This window comes from Ziziphus jujuba, chromosome 12, assembly GCF_031755915.1.
Source record: "Ziziphus jujuba cultivar Dongzao chromosome 12, ASM3175591v1".
NCBI lineage: Eukaryota > Viridiplantae > Streptophyta > Magnoliopsida > Rosales > Rhamnaceae > Ziziphus > Ziziphus jujuba.
The window spans coordinates 24,677,734-24,699,957 of record NC_083390.1 but is presented as its reverse complement, the minus strand read 5'-3'; the positions used below and the strand labels follow the sequence as shown (position 1 = coordinate 24,699,957).

Genomic DNA, 22,224 nt, shown 5'->3' with positions numbered 1-22,224 from the left:
TATATATGATTTTTCTCAATTCAGGAAATCATGAAGCCAACTGGATGAAGTATGGATAAAAAATTATCGAAGATATCCTAACCAAAAAAGCACTATATATTATAAAAATAATAATGATTGTCTTCTTTCCCCTCACTCTCTATGTATATATATTTTGATCGTTGGGTGTTTGAACCCATCACCTCACACACAATCTTCTTCCATTTTTTTTTTTTTTTTTGGTGTAATTGCATCGTCTTCTTTTCGTATTAGAACTTTGTCATTAAATACAACAAAAGTGTAATTAATGATTGGTGGTGCCGGAATTCCGAAGAGAATTTTGTTCTTTTCAATTTTCATTACTTGTTATTGTTAAGGTGGCACCGCAGATGATCTAGTAATAATTAATTGCGTTAACTTTTTAAATTAATAATTAAATTGATTTAGAAATAGATATCTCATATACAGAAATTATACAGAATTATTTTATTGAGAACAGTGAAAAGATGTTAACATGTCAAATATTAAAACTATGTATACAATGTTTGTGTTTTTATCCCATGCTTTTAAAATTTGCCATATATCTAAAGGTGGTGCTATATACTCTTCAGATAATTAAATATGGACATGAACTTATAAATTGAATTTGCAAAATCAAACCCATAGAACGAATACTAGTTCCAGGCCAGTTGAGTTTGTAAATCACGAATGCAACTTTGTTTTGCACTTTCTTTTTAATTTCTAGTATCTTTCATCAAATTTTGGGGATAGGAAAGGTGCCATTTTTTGCTCTGTGTTTACTTGACTTGCATTACAAAGATTGAAAGATAGAAAATTAAGAATTTTGTCGGGTCGTTTGTTTCGATACTTTGCACTGAAAGTGGAAGTATATCGATTGATCGCCCGACTATTTTCGATGGGATTAATTTTCCTTTTTTTTTATTTTTATTTTTTAGTTATGAAAATTAAAGGGTAATATGGAGATTGCAAATATAAATACCGTGGAAGTGGGAGAAAACTCCCGTGGAAATTACGCATTCTACATCTAAATATATAATGATTATTTGTGTTTCCTATTTTGTCTCAATTTCCTAATATCTCTAACCGTTATTTGTATTTCCTATTTTGTTTCAATATCCTAATATCTCTAAGCATTGTTGCTTAGTTTTAAAGCGAATATCCTAATATCTCTGACCATTGTTGCTTAGTTTTAAAGCAACCGTTGCTCTATATATATATAAGTGATCATCCCTCTCCTTTTCTCTTCAACATAGTCCTAATATCTCTAAACATTGTTGCTTAGTTTTGAAGCAACTGTTGCTCTTTCTTCTCTCTTATATATAGGTGATCATCCCTCTCCTTTTCTCTTCAACACAGTGCTTTTGCTTCTGAAAAAAAGAAAAAAGCAAACATGGAGTTCTGCATGAACGTAGCTACAGAAGGTATTCTGGAGGCGCTCATGACAAATCCCAACGAGAATGTGGTAGTGTCTCCATCGTCGTTGAACGTTGTACTAAACATGGTGGCTTCAGGCTCTAATGGCAAAACTTTAGGGCAGTTTTTTCGATTTCTTGGGGCCAAAAACTTTACAGATCTCAACTCCCATTCTTCATCTTTAATGGCTCTACTTAACGGGAGCACCAAAACCACCACGGCCAAGAATGCACCTCTTTTGTCTATGGTGAACGTCATGTTTGTAGATCAACAATATTCTTCCCAACTGAAACCTTCTTTCCAAGAGATTGTCCGAGAAATCTACAAAACTGAACCCACCTCTGTTGACTTTCATGAGGTAATTATTAATTTTTTGAGTTAATTCTTTCTTGTGTTTTTATTTTTTCAAATACTAATACTTTTTTAGCTATATATTAATCATGTATATTTAACATATACTGATGTTTAGCATATATTTATTCGAGGTAATAAATTTTACTTTCTTAGAAGAAAATTTGGAGTTTGGACTTATGCTAATATATTAGGGCCGGCCGTAAAATCGCAAAATAAGCTAAAATTTACTTTCTTGAAGTAAAAAAGAAAAAAGAAAAAAGAAAAGAATAAGAAGAGTTTGGACTTATGCTAATATATTAGCGCCGGCTATAAATAGCAAAATAAGGTAAAATTTACTTAATTTTGTAACGTACAAAATAATAATAATAATAATAATAAATGCTAATTGTAGAAATTACATTTTTTCCCTTTTTTTTTTTTTTTTTTTTCCTGAGGCAAGTAGAAAAGACTCTTACAATGAAGGGGGGAAAGAAAAAGCCTTGATATTAATCCAGTAAGTAGTAGCACATACTTTAGTCACAGTACTATTTGGTTTTTATAAATTTCCAACCATTAAAATTAGCCAACCATTAGATACATTAGAATCTTGTCCTATATATATGTATATGTTAAAAAATAAATAATAAATAATTTGTAATTTTGTAGTAAAGTCGGCAGCATGCGAAAAAGTTTGATCTGTATACTTCATGGTTAAGAAAGTAGATTCCATTTTATCCAAATCTCCAAGTTTAAATACGTTTTTGCATATTATCCAACGTATATGTATATTACAAAATTATTTACAGTCAGTTTTAAATAATTATTTCAATCAAATTGTGCAGGCAGAGAAATTGAAGAATGAAGTGAACTCATGGGCAGAGAAGAATACAAACGGCCTCATCAAAGACTTTCTGTCACCTCCAACCCAATTGTTTCCACCATTCTTTCTTGCAAATGCCCTCTACTTCAAAGCAACTTGGAAGGATCAATTCGACGCCGCATTGACTCGGGACAAAAATTTCCATCTTCTCGATGGGAAAACTATTGAAGTACCTTTCATGGTTCAAAAACAGCGGATGACGCAGAGTTATGGATCATTCAAGGATTTCAAGGTTATCAGACTCTATTATAACCAGGGTGACGATTACCGATATATGCATGAAAGAATGTGTATGGATATCATTCTTCCTCATAAAAAAGATGGACTCCAAGATTTGCTACACAAGTTCAACTCCTATGATGCTAAAAATCTACTCCATAATTTTGACCTTCAACCAATGGAATTTAGCAAAATATGGATTCCAAAGTGGAAGTTTTCGTATGGTTTGGATCCCACTGATCTCATGAAAAAATTGGGGTTGACTTTGCCTTTCCATTACCCAGTTGCTGATTTCACAAACATGATGGATTCTCCAAGTGGCGACGAGATTTTCATTAAGAGTATGCTTCAGAAATCATTTATTGAAGTTAATGAGGAAGGGACAGAAGCAGCTGCAGTCACTGCTGTTTTTGGGTGTTTTGGAAGTTCACCGTGTTCTCCTCCCCGGGTAGAATTTGTAGCAGACCATCCTTTCATGTTCATGATCAGAGAAGAAGTTTCTGGGGCTGTGATTTTCACTGGAGCTGTTCTTAATCCCCTCTCTGAATAATTGAAAAGCTTATGTCTCTGCCTATCTATGACGGGAATATTGGGATAATTGTTTAACAAATTGGTTTTTAGCTCTTTTTAATATTTCTTTTTCTGTTTTTTTTTTTTTTAAAAAAATTATGTTTCAATTACAATATCAATAATAGTGCTATAGTTTTAAATTTGGATTATTTTCCCATTGTATAAGCTCCTCTATTAGTCCAAAGAATACCCATTTATACTAACTAATTTAAGATAGACCATTAATTAATGTTGAGGCCAGAAAACTAGGATTCACACATAATTGAAATTAATTTAAATAAACAAAGCAGCAAACGTACATATAACTAATTATTCTCCATGTTCTATGATTCCGAAAAAAGTAGTTCATGCCAATGATGCCATCGAAGAAATTTCAAAACTACTAATTGTGTCACCACTGGTGATTAAAAAAAAAAAAAAAAAAAAAAGAAGAAAAAAGAAAAAACCTTTAGATTAGAAACATTAAACGTCATTGAATACAAAAATATGGTCAACTCAGAATTCCAATTTTCCTGTTGTCCAAGATTTTTTACTATTGCCTAGTGGTGATCATCCCATGTGGTTAAAATTTCTCCTTCCAAAAATTTATCAAAAAAAAGAAAAAAGAAAAACCTAGTAACATCTAATAATATGCTACGTCACTCTTTATCTATATATATTTATAAATCCATATTTCAATCACGATAAAAGGAAACCCTCTAAAATACTTCCTTGTTACGTAAGTTAGCTATTTTTCTCCTGGTATATAAATGAAATGAAAGCCTACTTTACATTAGCTTAAACTTTTGAGATCAATGGTATTCAATATGGTACCAGAACCAAAGATCCAAGAGGTCCTTAGTTTAAAACTTAACAACTCCACCAAATATATATATATATATATATATATATATATATATATATATATATATATATATATATATATATATATATATATATATATATATATATATATATAAGGATCCAAAAAAAAGCACAAAAGAGACGGGTCTACATTTGAGGGGAAGTGAGAAAAATATAAATGAAATGAAAATCCACCTTCCATCAGTTTAAGCTTTTGGGATCAATGGTATTTCAACATGGTATCAGAGCTAGAGATCTAAGAGATCCTTAGTTCAAAACTCAATAACTTCACCCAAAATAAATAAAAATTAAAAAATAAAAAAATAAACAAATGTAAGGAGAAGCCTGAAAGAGGTGGGCCTACATTTAAGGGGGAGTGTTAGAGAAAAATATAAATGAAATAAAAGTCCACCTTCTATTAGTTTAAGCTTTTGGGATCAGTTGTATTTCAATACTCATTCTATATGGTTGTGTCAGCATCAAAGCTCACAATATTCATTCTGTTCTGCATAAAAGTTGTTACAGAAGGAATCTAGAGGAGGTCGTCAAGGATCATAGCAAGAATGTTGTGATGTCTTTGACCTCGATGAACCTTTTGCTAAACATGCCGGTTTTAGGGTCTTCCGGCGATACTTTGAAGCAGCTTCTTAGATGTCTTGGGTCAGAAACCATTGCTGACTTGAGCTCCAAGTCTTCATCTTTGATGGCTCTTATTTTTGGCTCGGATACCAATATGCAACAACAACATCATCATCATTGTCATCATCACCACCATCGAAGAAGAGGAAGAAGAAGAAGAATGTTATTCCTTCTCAATTGGCTTTGGTGAATGTGATGTTTGTAGATCATACCTATACTTTGAAACCTTCTTTCAAAGAGGAGGTCCGAAACATTAATTTACAAAACAAAACCAGAGACAATTGACTTCATTATTAATCAGTTTCTTAAATAAATTTTCTTGGTTTTTGTTCTAATAGTTGGCAATTTATTAATAATTAGTGCCTAGATTTAATTGCTATTTGTTGGATAGTTGTGTTAATAAATCTTTGTTATGTTTTACGGTCTTCCATTAATATATGAACTGGTTTTTATTTAACTAAAAGAGATCCTTCATATTACTAAAATAGCTAACTTTGAAGAAGCGCTCTTTAGTGAGACCCCAAACATTTGCTTTATCATGTTTTCTTGATCAATAAGAAAATTTTCTAATTCAATCAATAAAGGTTTGACTGGCCAACCTTGAATGGCTGAAATAAATCCTTTAAATTTGGATCTCAACCCACATACAATTATTCTCCTCTTTCAAGTTTTTGTAATAAAAGAACTAGGATCTAATTCAGTAATGTTGCGACTAAGAGTTTTTACCGTATGGAATTGTCTGTGTTATTAACAGCAATTCACTCTTGAGGAGCTGCAATCTCGTGTCGTTCCTCCTTGAGAAGAGTCTCGCGAAACTGTCCCAGGCCTCTTTTGGAACTTCTATATCCTGTATGTACTCCAACATCTCTTCTTAAATTGTAGATTTAAGGGCAAACATTGCCTTACCAACGTTAATATTACACTTCTTCAAAACTTCAGCATCCTGTAGTTGCTTGACTTCACTATCAGCTATGATCTCCTAAAAATCTTGGCCTTTCAAATATGACCCCATGCACATCGACAACGTGCCATAATTCTGACTGTTGAGCTTTTTAATGCCTCCAGCAACTTGAAGGACTCCCATTATGGTTGTCAAAAATTCCCGCAGCACTATGCAAACTTAGTCTTTGACTGTGTGACCATGAATAAGAAGCTCCCACAAAGTCGAACTTGGACCACCTCACTCTGATAGAATGATAATGTATCTCCACATGTTTTGTCCTTGCATGAAATACTGGATTCTCTACCAATTATATTGCTGATTGGTTATCATAATGGAAGGGTATTGCATAGTCAATTTGTTGATGTTGGAGACATGGTGAATAGAGAATCATTCAAAAGAGTCGATACAAAGGGAGAGTATTGATAAATATTAATGCCGACTCATAATTACTTTCTAGAAGAATCTAAAATTGTCTTGATTTCTCTTAAGAATGGGGCTAGGCAGCTAATATCTTGGGATTGATGAGAAAAAAATCTATAATTAAAATATTAATATATTAAATCTAGAATTATCCAAGTCAACCGACCTTCACTACTATAAAAAGGTGATGATGTATGAGTTTTTGTGTTTTGTCCAATACTAATAGAAAAAAGGAAAGTGTATGTGAGTGTGTGTGTCTGTCTTTTATTAAGTGAGAAGAGTGTAATAAGTAGTTTGTGTCGTGTCTAGTGTGAGCAATTAAAAGTCAAGTGTCAAATGAGTGTGTGTTAGTGTGAATTTTTCACTTGTGTGAGTGAGAGTGTACTAATTAAAATATTAATTAATAAAAATCAATTTTTGGTTTACTCTTTAGTTTGCTGTCTCCAGCAATTCATTCATAGCCATGTCTCGTCTACTCGGGACAAAGATTTTCACCTTACGATGAGAAAACTATTCGTGTACCTCTTCATGACAAAAATACAAGCCAAGGAGAGCAATCTTATGGATCATTTGAGGATTTCAAGGTTATCAGACACTATTATTGTAACACCCCGTCCCAAATCACATCGGAATTCGTGCACGTTGATCGAGGTTGACCGTTGACCGAGCGGGTCAAAAGTTGACTTTTTGTTCCAGTTGAAATTTCGAGTTGACCAGGGTACTGTGGCGAAGTGCATGATGCCTCGAGTTCGTAGACTAATAGCACGTCGAAAACGGAGCTACGGTTTGAAAGTTATGGGCAAAACAAGTTGAGGTGCAAACAGTCCAAAAGGTGCCGGGAGTTGACTTTTTCTTATGGTGTAATTTTGTTTTGACTCTTGTATGGTTGTAAAGTACTCGTCAATACGAGTTCATAGACTAGTGGCATGCTTAAATCGGACATTTGGTTAAAAAGTTATGGACATTTGAAGTTCGCCGGATACCATAATTTTTTATTATATCTGGTTTAAGTGTACAGTACGCCACGTGTCAGCACCTGATTGGTCCACGTTGAATGAACAGTGCCACAACGGTGGCTTTTATTTGACAAAAATCTCGGGGAAGAGAGAGAAAGAAAGGGAGGAGAGAGAGAGAGAGAGAGAGAGAGACCGACCAGCCGCTGGAATTTTTAAATTTTCTAGCCGATTCACCTTACACGCGCCGGCCAGACGGACGCCTCTCCCCATTTCAGGCAAAACCCCAAAATTTCAAGGCCGTTGGCCGCTGGACGCGCCCGGATCAAGGCCGTTGGCCGCTGGACATTCGGTGGTGATTTTTCCCTCCACCGCCGGCCACCGCCGATTGACCCCTTTCCGGCCATTTGCAGGCCACATGCGCCAGCCACCCCTCACCACCTCCTCAAGTCCGGCCTACCCACCAAATTTCACGGCCACCGGACCTCCGACGCACCGGGATCGGAGCTTTTTCCGGCGAGGGGCCGAAATTCTTCAAACCCCGATTTCTCCGCCGTCCGGACTCCGTTTGCCTCACCGCCGGTCCCGTTGGATTCCTCTCCCCTCGATCTACAAATCTGCAAAAAATCTCAGCCAACGCCCACTGCACACGCCGCCGCCGGCGACGGTTGCCGGTGCTCGCCGCGGCTCGCCGGAAGTTACTGTTCCAGCGAGTACCCAATTGCACCGCCGATCCCTCCCGACTGTGTGCGACCTCTTGAACCCGAATCTGGAATCCTTTTCTGCCAATTCACGATGGTTTGGGAGAATTTCGGAGTCGAAACCCGAAAGCTTTCCGGCGGGATTCCGACCACCTCGGGTCCGATCACTGGAAATTAAGACCGAATCCATGATCCTCATCATTCGAGCTTCGATTCGGTATATAACTCGTAAATTTTAGATGTCGTTTGGTGTTCGCTCCTCCGGTACCCATTTGGGAGTTATCCGATTAAAATATTAATATTTGTGGTTTGGTGTATTGTGGATGTTTTAGGTGCACGTGCGAGTAGCGGAGTCGATCCTACGGAGGATCTTGATTGAGATACGTGCGTAAGGTGAGTGACCCACCTTCAAATTAATTTTGGAAATTAAATTGGTGAATATTATATGTAATTTGAATATTTGGAATTTAAATTCTATGTGCCAAATATTTAATTGATTTATTGTGGAATTATTGGTGAAATTATTTTGATTAAAGAAAATATGCATTATATAAATTTATGCAAATGTGAAAATTATTTTATGGTATTGAGGATTGAGAAATTCTTGTGGTTTTAACATTAAATTGGGCATGATTTGAATTTTAAATATTTCAAGGAAAATATTTGTTTATGTTGGTGACTTCAATATTTATAAAGTATGCCCATGGGATATTATGTGATTTAATTATTATATTTTAAGAATTATTTATGCTATTGGGAAAATGTGGATATTTAAATCGGTGGATTTGGGAGTTGGTGGAGTTGAATTTTCATGTAATTTATGATGTTGATTATAAAGAAATTGTGGAGAATTTCCGGGTTCAATTGGACGGAATAAACCCGGTATGTTATGGAAAATTTGTGATTTTGAGATATAAAATAAATATGTGGATTTTATGATTTTTAGATGCACCATACACGTACTGGTGTTCTGTTTATATGTGATATGGTTAGTGTGCACACGGATGTGATTAGCGCGCAGGTGGGTGTGAGTAGCGCGCAGGTGATTTTATGAGGTTGTCCTGTGGTTGCCATTGGATGAGGGTAGGCCGCCCCTCCATGGCTGAGACACCAGTTAGCAGCGGCGCGGTGGGACGCCACGCGACCGTATGCCGGTTTCTTTCTATAACCTCCTGTCTGACGGTACCTTGGGACGCTGGGTACTGTTGGCGCCACTGGTATATAGTGGGTGCATCAAGTGATTTTCAGAACTGGGATTTTAAAATAAAATTTTTGAAATTGTATTGGAATTAAAAATATAATTATTACTGTTTCTGGTATTTAATTGATGTCTTGGTTTTCGGGGAATACGAACAAAGGGTTTTGTTAAAAGGTTTTAAAAGGGGAACTTTTCCAACTGAGAGAATTGTAAGGGTTTTGAGAAAAATTATTAGTTCCAATTAATTATTATTTATTTACTTTATTACCGTGGTATTATATTGTATAGTAGTTAGGGTCACTCACTAAGATGATTAGCATCTCATATTTTCAAATTTTGTTCCTCTAGGTACCAGGTTGTCGGTGTTCATCCGGAGCAGATTTGATCTTCATCACTATGTTGGTTCGTGAAGTACCTTGTTCTTCTTTCATTGCAGTTGTAATACTTTTTTCCCTCTTGTTGTATTCTATACTTAGTAGTACTTCATGAAGCTCTGTATACTGTATGGGACACTTATGTATTTATTATGCACTGGATTATCATTATTTATTTTTGGAGTGCTGAAATTTGTGGAATCAACTTATAGTATTGTGGGAGGAATAAGGGGACGTTATAGAAGTGTGTTTTCAGTGCAGGAATTTGTGGTAAGTCCATCCCTTAGGGGAGGTTCTGCCGGATTTTCCATTGGAGGGTCCGGTAGGGTTTCCCTGGGATCAGGGCTTGTTTAGGGTTCCAGTAAGGAATTTTGGACGGGTCCTGACAATTATAATTGAGGATATGACTTTAAATACATGCATCTTCAACATTTTTGTATGGATATCATTCTTCCTAAAATAAAAAATATACTACAAGATGGGCTACATATGTTCAATCCTGATACAAAACTTCTACACCAGAAATTTAACCTTAAAAAGTGACAAAAATGACAAAGCTATGGATTCCAAAGTGGAAGTTTTCGTATGGTTTGGATGTTGTCTAGCTCATGTAGAAATCAGGTCTCACTTTCATCTTTCGATTACCCTCATGCTGATTTCGCAGAGATGGTGATGGATTGTTCAGTTGGCAACGAGCTTTATATCGCTAAAATTGCTTAAAAAATCATGTTTTTCTGTTAATGAGGAAGGGACAGAGGGAGTTTAATTACCAAATTTTGAATTTCTTCTGGGATGGTCAATGAATCCACCTCCTAAGAAGCCAATCACAGAGTTTGCAGTTGACCATCCTTTCATGTTTATGACCAGATGATAAAGCAGCATACAAAATAAGGAATAAAGTAAGTGTTATTTTATTGAATAGATGATACAGCTATTTATACAAGGATGTGAGCTTTATCCAGTGGTTCAAGAGGGTATCAAATATATATTGACTAGATATACATTGACTGGTATAACAGATACATCAATTCACATGTGAGCTAAGAGACCTATCTCAACTGCACGGACTTATCTTTATCATTCTCCCTCAAGCGAAATGGGGGAAGAACCACATTGAGCTTGTCTTGAAGGAACTGGAAACGAGCAGAGGAAAGGATCTTAGTGAAAATATCCTCTACTTGGTCAATGGAAGGAATATAATGAACCTCCAAACTGTGATTTAAAACTTTATCACGTATGAAGTGGACATCAATTTCGATATGCTTAGTATGACTATGAAACACCGGATTAGCAGCCAGTGAACCAGCACCTTTATTGTAACACCCCGTCCCAAATCGCACCGGAATCCGTGCACGTTGACCGAGGTTGACTGTTGACCGTTGACCGAAGGGGGTCAAAAGTTGACTTTTTGACTCGGTGGGAATTTCGAGTTGACTAGGGTACCGTGGCGAAGTGCATGACGCCCTGAGTTCGTAGACTAGTAGCACGTCGAAAACGGAGCTACGGTTTGAAAGTTATGGGCAAAACAAGTTGAAGTGTAAACTGTCTAAAAGGTGCCGGGAGTTGACTTTTTCTTGTGATGTAATTGTGAGTTGACTCTTGTATGGTTGTAAAGTACTCGTCGATACGAGTTCATAGACTAGCGGCACGCTTAAATCGGACATGTGGTTAAAAAGTTATGGACGTTTGAAGTTTACCGGATACCGTATTATTTTAATGTTTTTGGGTCGTGAACAGTGAAATGCCACGTGTCAGCTTCTGAGTGGTCCACGTGGCATGAACAGTGTCATGCAGGGTTTTAATTTTGAAAAAACTCTCGGGGAAGAGAGAGAAAGAGAGAGAAGAGAGAGAAAGAGAGAGAGGAGAGAGAAAGAGAGAGAGAGAGAGAGCCACCGCCGGCCACCGGATTTTGCCACTGTTCCGGCCGAGTTACTGTACACGCGCCGGACAGAAAGCTTGCCCACCTCATTTCCGGCAAAACCTCCAAATTTCACGGCGAACGGCCGCCGGACGCGCCCGGATCGGACGTCCGAAGTTTGGCGGCGATTTTTCCCCTCCACCGCCGGCCACCGCGAATCGGCACTATTCCGGCCGATATACAGTACACGCGCCATACACCCAGCATCCTCTCCTCAAGTCCGGCCTACCCACCAAAAATCACGGCCATCGGACCACCGATGCGCCGGGATCGGAGCGTTTTCCGGCGAGGGGTCGAAAATCTTCAAACGGTGATTTCTCCGCCGTCCGACCTCCGTTTTGCTCACCGTCGGTCCCGTTGGATTGCTCTCCTCACGATCTACAAATCTGCAAAATTTCACAGCAAACGGCCACCGTCGGAAATTACTGTTCCGGCGACGGTTGCCGGTGACGTGGCGGCCCGCCGGAAATTACTGTTCCGGCGAGTACCCCGAAAATTCCGGCCAGCTCCAGTCCGCAGTGTTCGACCTCCTGAACCCAAATCCGACTTCCGTTTCCACCAATTCGCGACGGTTTGGGAGAATTGCAGAGCCGAAACCCGAAAAGCTTCCCGATAAAATTCCGACCCCGTCGGGTACGATCATCGGAAATTAAGACCGGATCTGTGATTAGCATCACTCGAGCTTCGATTCGGTATATAATTCGTAAATTTTAGTTATCGTTTGGTGTTCGCTCCTCGGGTACCCATTTGGGGATTACCCGAATAAAATATTAATATTTGTGGTTTTGGTACTGTGGATGTTTTAGGTGCACGTGCAAGTAGCGGAGTCGATCCTGCGGAGGATCTTGATTGAGATACGTGCACAAGGTGAGTGACCCACCTTCAAATTAATTTTGGGGAATTTAATTGATGAATATATTATGTGTGAATTAAATATTTGGAATTTAATTTCTATGTGCCAAATATTTATTGGATTTATTGTAGAATTATTTATGAATTTATTGGATTTAAGAAAATGCGAATTCTACAAATTTATGCCGTGTGGAATTATTTTATGGTTTTGAGGATTTTGAAATTGGTGTGGTTTTAATGGTAAATTGGGCATGATTTGATTTTCAAATATTTCAAAGAAAATATTTGGTTATATTGGTGATTTCAATTTTTATAAAATATGCCCATGGAATATTATGAGATTTGATTATGATATTTCGAGAAATTATTTATGCTATTGGGAAAATGTGGATATTTGAATTGATGGATTTGGAAGTTGGTGGATTTGAAAATCATGGAATTTATGGTATGGATTATAAGGAAATTGTGGAGAATTTCCCGGTTCAAGCGGATGGATTATGCCCGCTATGCTTATGAAAAATGTGAAATTTGTTTTATGATTTAAATTTATGGATTTTATGATTTTTAGATGCACCGTGCACGTACTGGTGTTCTGATTATGTGATATGGTATATGTGATATGGTTAGTGTGCACACGGTTGTGATTAGCGCGCAGGTGGGTGTGATTAGCGCGCAGGTGATGTGATTAGCGCGCAGGTGGGTGTGAGTAGCGCGCGGTTGATATTATGAGGGTGTCCTGTGGATGCCATCGGAGAGGGCGGCCACCCCCCTTTGGCCGGGACACCAGGTTAGCAGCGGCGCAGTGGGACGCCATGCGACCGTATGCCGGTTTCTTTCTATAACCTCCTGTCTGGCGGTACCTTGGGACGCTGGGTACTATTGGCGCCACTGGTATATAGTGGGTGCATCAAATTATTTTCAGAACTGTGTTTTAAAAATAAAATGTTAATGAAAAATATAATTGTTACCGCTTCTGGTATTTAATTGATGTCTTGGTTTTCGGGAAATATGAATAAAGGGTTTTGTGAAAATGTTTTAAAAGGGGAACCTTTCCAACTGAGAGAATTGTAAGGGTTTTGAGAGACATTATTATTTCCAAATAATTATTATTTATATACCTATTACCGTGGTATGATAGTGTAGAGTAGTAGGGTCGCTCACTGAGATGATTAGCATCTCACACTCTTAAATTCCGTTCCTCTAGGTACCAGGTTGTCGGTGTTCACTCGGAACGGACTTGATCTTCCTCGCTGTTTTAGTTCGGCAGTACCCTGTTATTCTTTTATTGCAGTTGTAATATTTCTTTCACTCTTGTTGTATTTATTTTGCACTGGATTACTGTATTTATTTTTTTAAGTACTGCAATTTGTGGAACCAATTTGTAGTTTGTGGGAGGAATAAGGGAACAATTATAGAAGTGTGTTTTCAGTGCAGGTAAATTTGTGGTAAGTAAATCCCTTAGGGGAGGTGCTGCCGGATTTTCCGTTGGAAGGTTCGGTGGTATTTCCCTGGGATCAGGGCTGTCTAGGGTTCCGGAGGAGGAATTCTGGACGGGTCCTGACAGTTGGTATCAGAGCTCTAGGTTCTAGTATTCTGAAGGGACTGTGCATTGTTGTGTGTCCCATCCATGTCTAGTCTCTCGTTTTACCCGCGTGGAAGCGTTCTTTCTGTTTGTCTCGAAGTAAATTCGTTGCCCGAGTTTGAATAACTCTAATCTTCGAGGGTGTCAATTAGGATCATCTAGCCTAACGGGAAATTCCTATGGCCTAGTCGATGGTCGAGGATGCCTTTTCTTTTTGAAGGTCAAGCTTATCATCGTGAATGGTATCCGTTTCGTTTATGGAGAAGAATGATGATTGCCTAAGGATGTGTGTCGATCGATTTCAAGGCGTCAAAATATTTTCCCGATCGATTATCAAAATTTAAATGCTTTTCAAAGTGGTATTTGAAATTAAAGGTGTTTTATTCAAGTATTTTTGGTTTGTGCTCGTACATGTATCTGTATATTATATTGTTGATATTATACTGCACCATATGGAGGCGGCGAACCAATGTGGTCCATGTAGAGCTAGCCCCATGATCATGTTGCCTACGAGCCCGGGGAATTGGACGGCCAATATAGGCAACCACCCTGGTTTGTATTGGTAGCAGAGTGTCGGCGACAGTTGGAATCATGGATTACGTAACATGTAGAAGGTGTCGTACGTACCTCCATTACAAGCGTGCATATTTTATTTTATGCTATGGATTTTAAGATATGAATTTCAATGTGGAGTTTTAACAATTGCCTATGCAAGTTAGGTATATTTGAAAAATATATTTTATTATTTGTTTATTGTTATGGTTTTTCCAAAAGCGACTTAAGGTTAAGTATCGCCAATTAAGAATCCAAAGCAGGGTATCGTTGAGTTCAAAAAGGAGATCTTAAAGGAAGCACGTGATTCAAAGTATGCGATACACCACAAGGGTACCAAGACGTATGGAATGCTCACTGGATGACATGGTGGTTTGGCATGATAAAGGAAGTTGCAAGATCCGAATAAAGGTACTTAAGTCACCGACAAGTAAAGTAGGGAGATGTAAATATGGATTTCGTGCTTAAACTTTCGTTCACAAAGAGAAGGTACGACAGCGTTTAGAGAATCAAGCAAGATCCGGATAGCGACTAAAGTTCTACTTGGTGGTTGATGAGGTTAATGAGATGAGGATGATTCCTTAGGCATGGTTGGATGTTTAAGCATGGTTATTTTTCATTCTAGAAGCTAAGATCTTGATATCTTATTTCCTTGGAGATTTAAGGTTCGTATTGATGGTGCTTCATCGATTCAAGGTGGTTGGTATTGTTGGTGATAATTTACAATGATAAGGAGTATGATTTTTGGGACGAAGTTAGAATTTAAGAAGTGTGGAATACTTTTATGGGTTAAGGATCTAGTGATTTGTTCATAGTATTGGTGGTGATGCTAGAATTAAGATTTAAATTTCTTATTGCTTAAGGTGTGGATTCATGGAATTTATTTGAAATGGGGGAAACTTAGGGTTTTCAAGAATGGTATTTGGATGTTGAGAAATTTTATTCATGACCTTGATGAATTTCGTTAAAAGAAAGATTGATGTTTGTCGAGGTTAAGATTCTTGGTTAATCAATGAGGAGCAAGGGTTTTATAATTGTAAGTACTAGGAGGGTAATCGAAGACAAGTGAATTAATCTCAACCTTAACTTGGTGATACCAGTATTTGAGGAAATTAGACTTAAGTTCTAATCTTACCTTTTAAAGTGCTGATCGAGTCACGAGAGTTGGTTGTTGGTTTAAGGATGCATGCTTTAGAAGCACCTTATGGTTAGCGTTCGACTATGACCAAGACTTGCAGATCGTGTTCTCGTGGACCAATTTGACTATCCTTAATTAGTGGGCATGAGAAGGAAAGTTGCACAAGAGGGAAGTTAAAGTCACTATTAGGCGAATGTAGTGGCAGATGCTTTGAGTAGGAAGGCTACTGGATCCCTTGCTCACATCCAAGTCATCCAACTACCTCTCATGGTGGAGTTGAAGAAGATGGGGGTGTTAATGCATATGCATCCTTTAGGAGTTCTCATGGCTAGCTTCCAGGTACGACCGGTGTTGGTGGATCGTATAGTAGAGACCCAAATGGAAGATCCTAAGTTGAGGACAATTAAGGGCAAGGTACAAGAAGGTCTTGATCCGGAATTTTCCATAAGGAGGGATGGAGCCCTCGTGTATAAAGGACGACTTTGCGTTCCGGATATCCCAGGACTCAAGAAGGAGATTTTGGAGGAGGCGCATAGCTCGATGTATGCGATGCATCCTGGGAGTACCAAGATGTATCGGACGCTTGTTAAGTATTATTGGTGGATTGGTATGAAGAGAGAAGTGGCAGACTTTGTATCAAAGTGTTTGATTTGTCAACAAGTGAAAGCAGAAAGACAGAAGCCTTCGGGACTACTCCAACCTTTACCGATTCCCGTGTGGAAGTGGGAAGAACTCAACATGGACTTCGTATTCAAGCTTCCTTCCACACCTAGAAGGTACGACGGCATTTGGGTAATCATTGATCGTCTCACCAAGTCGGCACACTTCCTACCGGTACGAGAACGTTTTTCGCCCGAGAAGTTAGCCCAGTTGTTCGTGCAACGCATTGTAAGACTTCATGGAGTACCGTTAGCCATCGTCTCCGATCGAGATCCGCGCTTTACTTCACGACTATGGCGGAAGTTGGCTGATGCACTAGGAGCAAGACTTAACTACAGCACCGCTTTTCACCCACAATCTGATGGACAAGCAGAGCGCACAATCCAGACATTAGAAGACATGCTAAGGTCTTGCATTATGCAGTTTCGTGGTAGCTGGGATGAACAACTGCCATTGATAGAGTTTTGTCCTCCTGCGTACCGTGAGGCGAGAAGGAGAGAGTTCGAGGAACTGCGACAGGGGAACATGACAGTGACCGAGTACGAGAGGAGATTCCGAGAACTATCAGGATTCTGCATGCACCTGATTCCCGACGATCACACGAAGAAGGTGAGGTTCATAGACGGATTGAAAGAGAGCATCGGCTACACCCTTTCTGGATCAGTACATCCCACCTATCAGTCCGCCAGGGATGCAGCGCTCGAGCTAGAGAGATAGGAGGAGATACACAGACCCTCGAGGCGCAGATCATTCGAAGGATCGTATAGCGGAGTACCTCGACAGGGGGCAGCTAAGAAGAGCCATAGCTCAGGCTCAGACAGTGATGGGTTAAGCCCACGAGGCAGATTCCAGAGGAGAGATAGTTATCGCATGCCCCAGCTAGCTCGCCATTCGATCAGTGTGGATACAAGCTCGTATCAGCAGTCACGCATTAGTTCTCCGCGGATTTGTCCACTTTGTAGGGGGAATCATTCTGGGCAGTGTCAGATGGATGGTTTATGCTTTCGGTGTGGGCAGCCAGGTCACATAAGGAGGGATTGCCCTTATGGTAGTGGCAGTGTGCTAGAAGCAGGTCGACGGACACAGCCTACAAGGGTATTTCCAGGATAGAGTTCCCAGGGGAGTCAGCCAGTAGGAGTTTCTTCGGGATCAGTACAGCCGTCTGCAGGATCGAGTCGAGGTAGAGGAAGGAGAACCCAGCAGACAAGTCAAGGCCGGGTGTTTGCTATGACGCAGCAGGGAGCCAGGACTACGCCCGACGATTTCACAGATCAAGTGATGGCAGCAGACCTGATCCTGTTGGATCTATCCGGACTTGAAGTAGTGTTGGGCATGGATTGGTTGGTAAGGAACCACTTAGTCGAGGAAGCGACGTAGGAGCCCGAAGCGCAAGTGCGTGATCAGAACCCTTATCTGTTCTAGTGACGCGCGGAAATTTCGAGGACGAAATTTTTGTAAGGGGGGAAGGCTGTAACACCCCGTCCCAAATCGCACCGGAATCCGTGCACGTTGACCGAGGTTGACCGTTGACCGTTGACCGAAGGGGGTCAAAAGTTGACTTTTTGACTCGGTGGGAATTTCGAGTTGACTAGGGTACCGTGGCGAAGTGCATGACGCCCTGAGTTCGTAGACTAGTAGCACGTCGAAAACGGAGCTACGGTTTGAAAGTTATGGGCAAAACAAGTTGAAGTGTAAACTGTCTAAAAGGTGCCGGGAGTTGACTTTTTCTTGTGATGTAATTGTGAGTTGACTCTTGTATGGTTGTAAAGTACTCGTCGATACGAGTTCATAGACTAGCGGCACGCTTAAATCGGACATGTGGTTAAAAAGTTATGGACGTTTGAAGTTTACCGGATACCGTATTATTTTAATGTTTTTGGGTCGTGAACAGTGAAATGCCACGTGTCAGCTTCTGAGTGGTCCACGTGGCATGAACAGTGTCATGCAGGGTTTTAATTTTGAAAAAACTCTCGGGGAAGAGAGAGAAAGAGAGAGAAGAGAGAGAAAGAGAGAGAGGAGAGAGAAAGAGAGAGAGAGAGAGAGCCACCGCCGGCCACCGGATTTTGCCACTGTTCCGGCCGAGTTACTGTACACGCGCCGGACAGAAAGCTTGCCCACCTCATTTCCGGCAAAACCTCCAAATTTCACGGCGAACGGCCGCCGGACGCGCCCGGATCGGACGTCCGAAGTTTGGCGGCGATTTTTCCCCTCCACCGCCGGCCACCGCGAATCGGCACTATTCCGGCCGATATACAGTACGCGCCATACACCCAGCATCCTCTCCTCAAGTCCGGCCTACCCACCAAAAATCACGGCCATCGGACCACCGACGCGCCGGGATCGGAGCGTTTTCCGGCGAGGGGTCGAAAATCTTCAAACGGTGATTTCTCCGCCGTCCGACCTCCGTTTTGCTCACCGTCGGTCCCGTTGGATTGCTCTCCTCACGATCTACAAATCTGCAAAATTTCACGGCAAACGGCCACCGTCGGAAATTACTGTTCCGGCGACGGTTGCCGGTGACGTGGCGGCCCGCCGGAAATTACTGTTCCGGCGAGTACCCCGAAAATTCCGGCCAGCTCCAGTCCGCAGTGTTCGACCTCCTGAACCCAAATCCGACTTCCGTTTCCACCAATTCGCGACGGTTTGGGAGAATTGCAGAGCCGAAACCCGAAAAGCTTCCCGATAAAATTCCGACCCCGTCGGGTACGATCATCGGAAATTAAGACCGGATCTGTGATTAGCATCACTCGAGCTTCGATTCGGTATATAATTCGTAAATTTTAGTTATCGTTTGGTGTTCGCTCCTCGGGTACCCATTTGGGGATTACCCGAATAAAATATTAATATTTGTGGTTTTGGTACTGTGGATGTTTTAGGTGCACGTGCAAGTAGCGGAGTCGATCCTGCGGAGGATCTTGATTGAGATACGTGCACAAGGTGAGTGACCCACCTTCAAATTAATTTTGGGGAATTTAATTGATGAATATATTATGTGTGAATTAAATATTTGGAATTTAATTTCTATGTGCCAAATATTTATTGGATTTATTGTAGAATTATTTATGAATTTATTGGATTTAAGAAAATGCGAATTCTACAAATTTATGCCGTGTGGAATTATTTTATGGTTTTGAGGATTTTGAAATTGGTGTGGTTTTAATGGTAAATTGGGCATGATTTGATTTTCAAATATTTCAAAGAAAATATTTGGTTATATTGGTGATTTCAATTTTTATAAAATATGCCCATGGAATATTATGAGATTTGATTATGATATTTCGAGAAATTATTTATGCTATTGGGAAAATGTGGATATTTGAATTGATGGATTTGGAAGTTGGTGGATTTGAAAATCATGGAATTTATGGTATGGATTATAAGGAAATTGTGGAGAATTTCCCGGTTCAAGCGGATGGATTATGCCCGCTATGCTTATGAAAAATGTGAAATTTGTTTTATGATTTAAATTTATGGATTTTATGATTTTTAGATGCACCGTGCACGTACTGGTGTTCTGATTATGTGATATGGTATATGTGATATGGTTAGTGTGCACACGGTTGTGATTAGCGCGCAGGTGGGTGTGATTAGCGCGCAGGTGATGTGATTAGCGCGCAGGTGGGTGTGAGTAGCGCGCGGTTGATATTATGAGGGTGTCCTGTGGATGCCATCGGAGAGGGCGGCCACCCCCCTTTGGCCGGGACACCAGGTTAGCAGCGGCGCAGTGGGACGCCATGCGACCGTATGCCGGTTTCTTTCTATAACCTCCTGTCTGGCGGTACCTTGGGACGCTGGGTACTGTTGGCGCCACTGGTATATAGTGGGTGCATCAAATTATTTTCAGAACTGTGTTTTAAAAATAAAATGTTAATGAAAAATATAATTGTTACCGCTTCTGGTATTTAATTGATGTCTTGGTTTTCGGGAAATATGAATAAAGGGTTTTGTGAAAATGTTTTAAAAGGGGAACCTTTCCAACTGAGAGAATTGTAAGGGTTTTGAGAGACATTATTATTTCCAAATAATTATTATTTATATACCTATTACCGTGGTATGATAGTGTAGAGTAGTAGGGTCGCTCACTGAGATGATTAGCATCTCACACTCTTAAATTCCGTTCCTCTAGGTACCAGGTTGTCGGTGTTCACTCGGAGCGGACTTGATCTTCCTCGCTGTTTTAGTTCGGCAGTACCCTGTTATTCTTTTATTGCAGTTGTAATATTTCTTTCACTCTTGTTGTATTTATTTTGCACTGGATTACTGTATTTATTTTTTTAAGTACTGCAATTTGTGGAACCAATTTGTAGTTTGTGGGAGGAATAAGGGAACAATTATAGAAGTGTGTTTTCAGTGCAGGTAAATTTGTGGTAAGTAAATCCCTTAGGGGAGGTGCTGCCGGATTTTCCGTTGGAAGGTTCGGTGGTATTTCCCTGGGATCAGGGCTGTCTAGGGTTCCGGAGGAGGAATTCTGGACGGGTCCTGACATTTATTATCACACCAAAGTATAGGAACCGCAGGTGAGAAGAGATTGAGTTCTAACATTAATTGCTGCAACCTAGAGACTTCAACAGCACCTAAAGCGAGTGCTCTGTATTTCGATTCTGTGCTAGATCGGGCAACAACTTGTTGTTTTCTTGAGGACTATGATACCAAAGTGTTGCCCAAAAAAATACAATAACCGCTTGTGGACTTCCTATCATCAACATTGGAAGCCCAATTTGCATTGGTGAAGCCACATAAGCTGAGATGGGAAGAGGGACGAATAAGGAGGCCATGGTACTTAGTGCCACGAAGATAGCGAATGATTTGCTTACATGCCGACCAATGGACATCCATCGGACAATGCATAAACTGGCTCAATTTATTCACAATGAAAGAAATTTCCGATTGAGTGATGGTTAGATACTGTAATGACCCAATAGTACTTCGAAATAAGGATGGATCATGGAAAACATTACCAATTGTGGCCCCAAGTTGGACAAAAGTGCTTGCGGGAGAAGGACTTTGTTTACAATCATGCATACATAATTTAGATAAAAGATCATTAATGTAGCCTACTTGTGAAAGATGCCACTCCTTGTATGATGGACTTCAATGCCAAGAAAAAAATTAAGAGATCCAAGATCCTCCAAAGAGAAAGTGGCATTTAATTTAGTGATGAAGTGGTCGATAAGAATTTTATTATTGCTTGTGATGATGATATCATTCACGTATACAAGAACCCAAAGAACACCAAGAGCATGGTGAAATAAAAAAAAAGAGGAATCCATTTTGGAGTTATGAAATCCCCAGGTTATGAGAGTTCATTTTAACTGATCATACCATGCACGTGGTGCTTGACCGAGACCATAAAGTGACTTCTGGAGCTTGCATACAGCAGTGGGTTGATGAGGGTCTTCAAAGCCACTGGGTTGTTTCATGTACACATCTTCATGAAGAATACCATTTAAGAAAGCGTTATTCACATCCATTTGATAGACATCCCAATTATGAGAAACAACTATGGTGAGAACAACACGAACAGTAGATGGCTTGACAACGAGGCTGTAAGTTTCAAAAAAATCAAGGCCAGGAGTTTGATTGAAGCCCTAAGCCACAAGATGGGCTTTATGTCTCTGTATTGATCCATCAGAATTTCTTTTGATTTTAAACACCCATTTGTGACCAATCAGACGTTATTAAGGGTGAGGAAGAACAAGTACCCATGTTTGATTAGCTAGCAATGCTCGAAACTCATCATCCATAGCACGTTTCCATTTTAGACATAAAATAGTAGCTTTGACAGAAATGGGTTCAGCAAGATGAGATGCTGGTTGAATGGCAGCAGAATAAAGTTTTGGCTTAAATATTCCAGCTTTGCCACGTGTGATCATAGAGTGAATGGGTTGTAGACTTTTAAGAGGAGGAGGAGATGAGTGTAGTATGGTAGGGATGGATGTAGGAGTGGGTTGAAAATCCTGCTGAAGGACACAGATAGCACATGATATAGAGTTGGTAGGAATGATGGGTGTCGAGTTGGGCAGTGAGGAGGAAGGA

General features: G+C 39.8%; 1 protein-coding gene across 1 annotated transcript; it reads left to right on the top strand.

The window, feature by feature from the left end:
• Positions 1–1,235: 1,235 nt before the first annotated feature.
• Positions 1,236–3,558, top strand: LOC107429736 (serpin-ZXA). The gene is made up of 2 exons (XM_016040483.3): positions 1,236–1,771; positions 2,589–3,558. Exons 1-2 carry the CDS (start codon positions 1,391–1,393, stop codon positions 3,393–3,395), a joined length of 1,188 nt encoding a protein of 395 aa, XP_015895969.2. The 5' UTR covers positions 1,236–1,390; the 3' UTR covers positions 3,396–3,558.
• Positions 3,559–22,224: the final 18,666 nt, after the last annotated feature.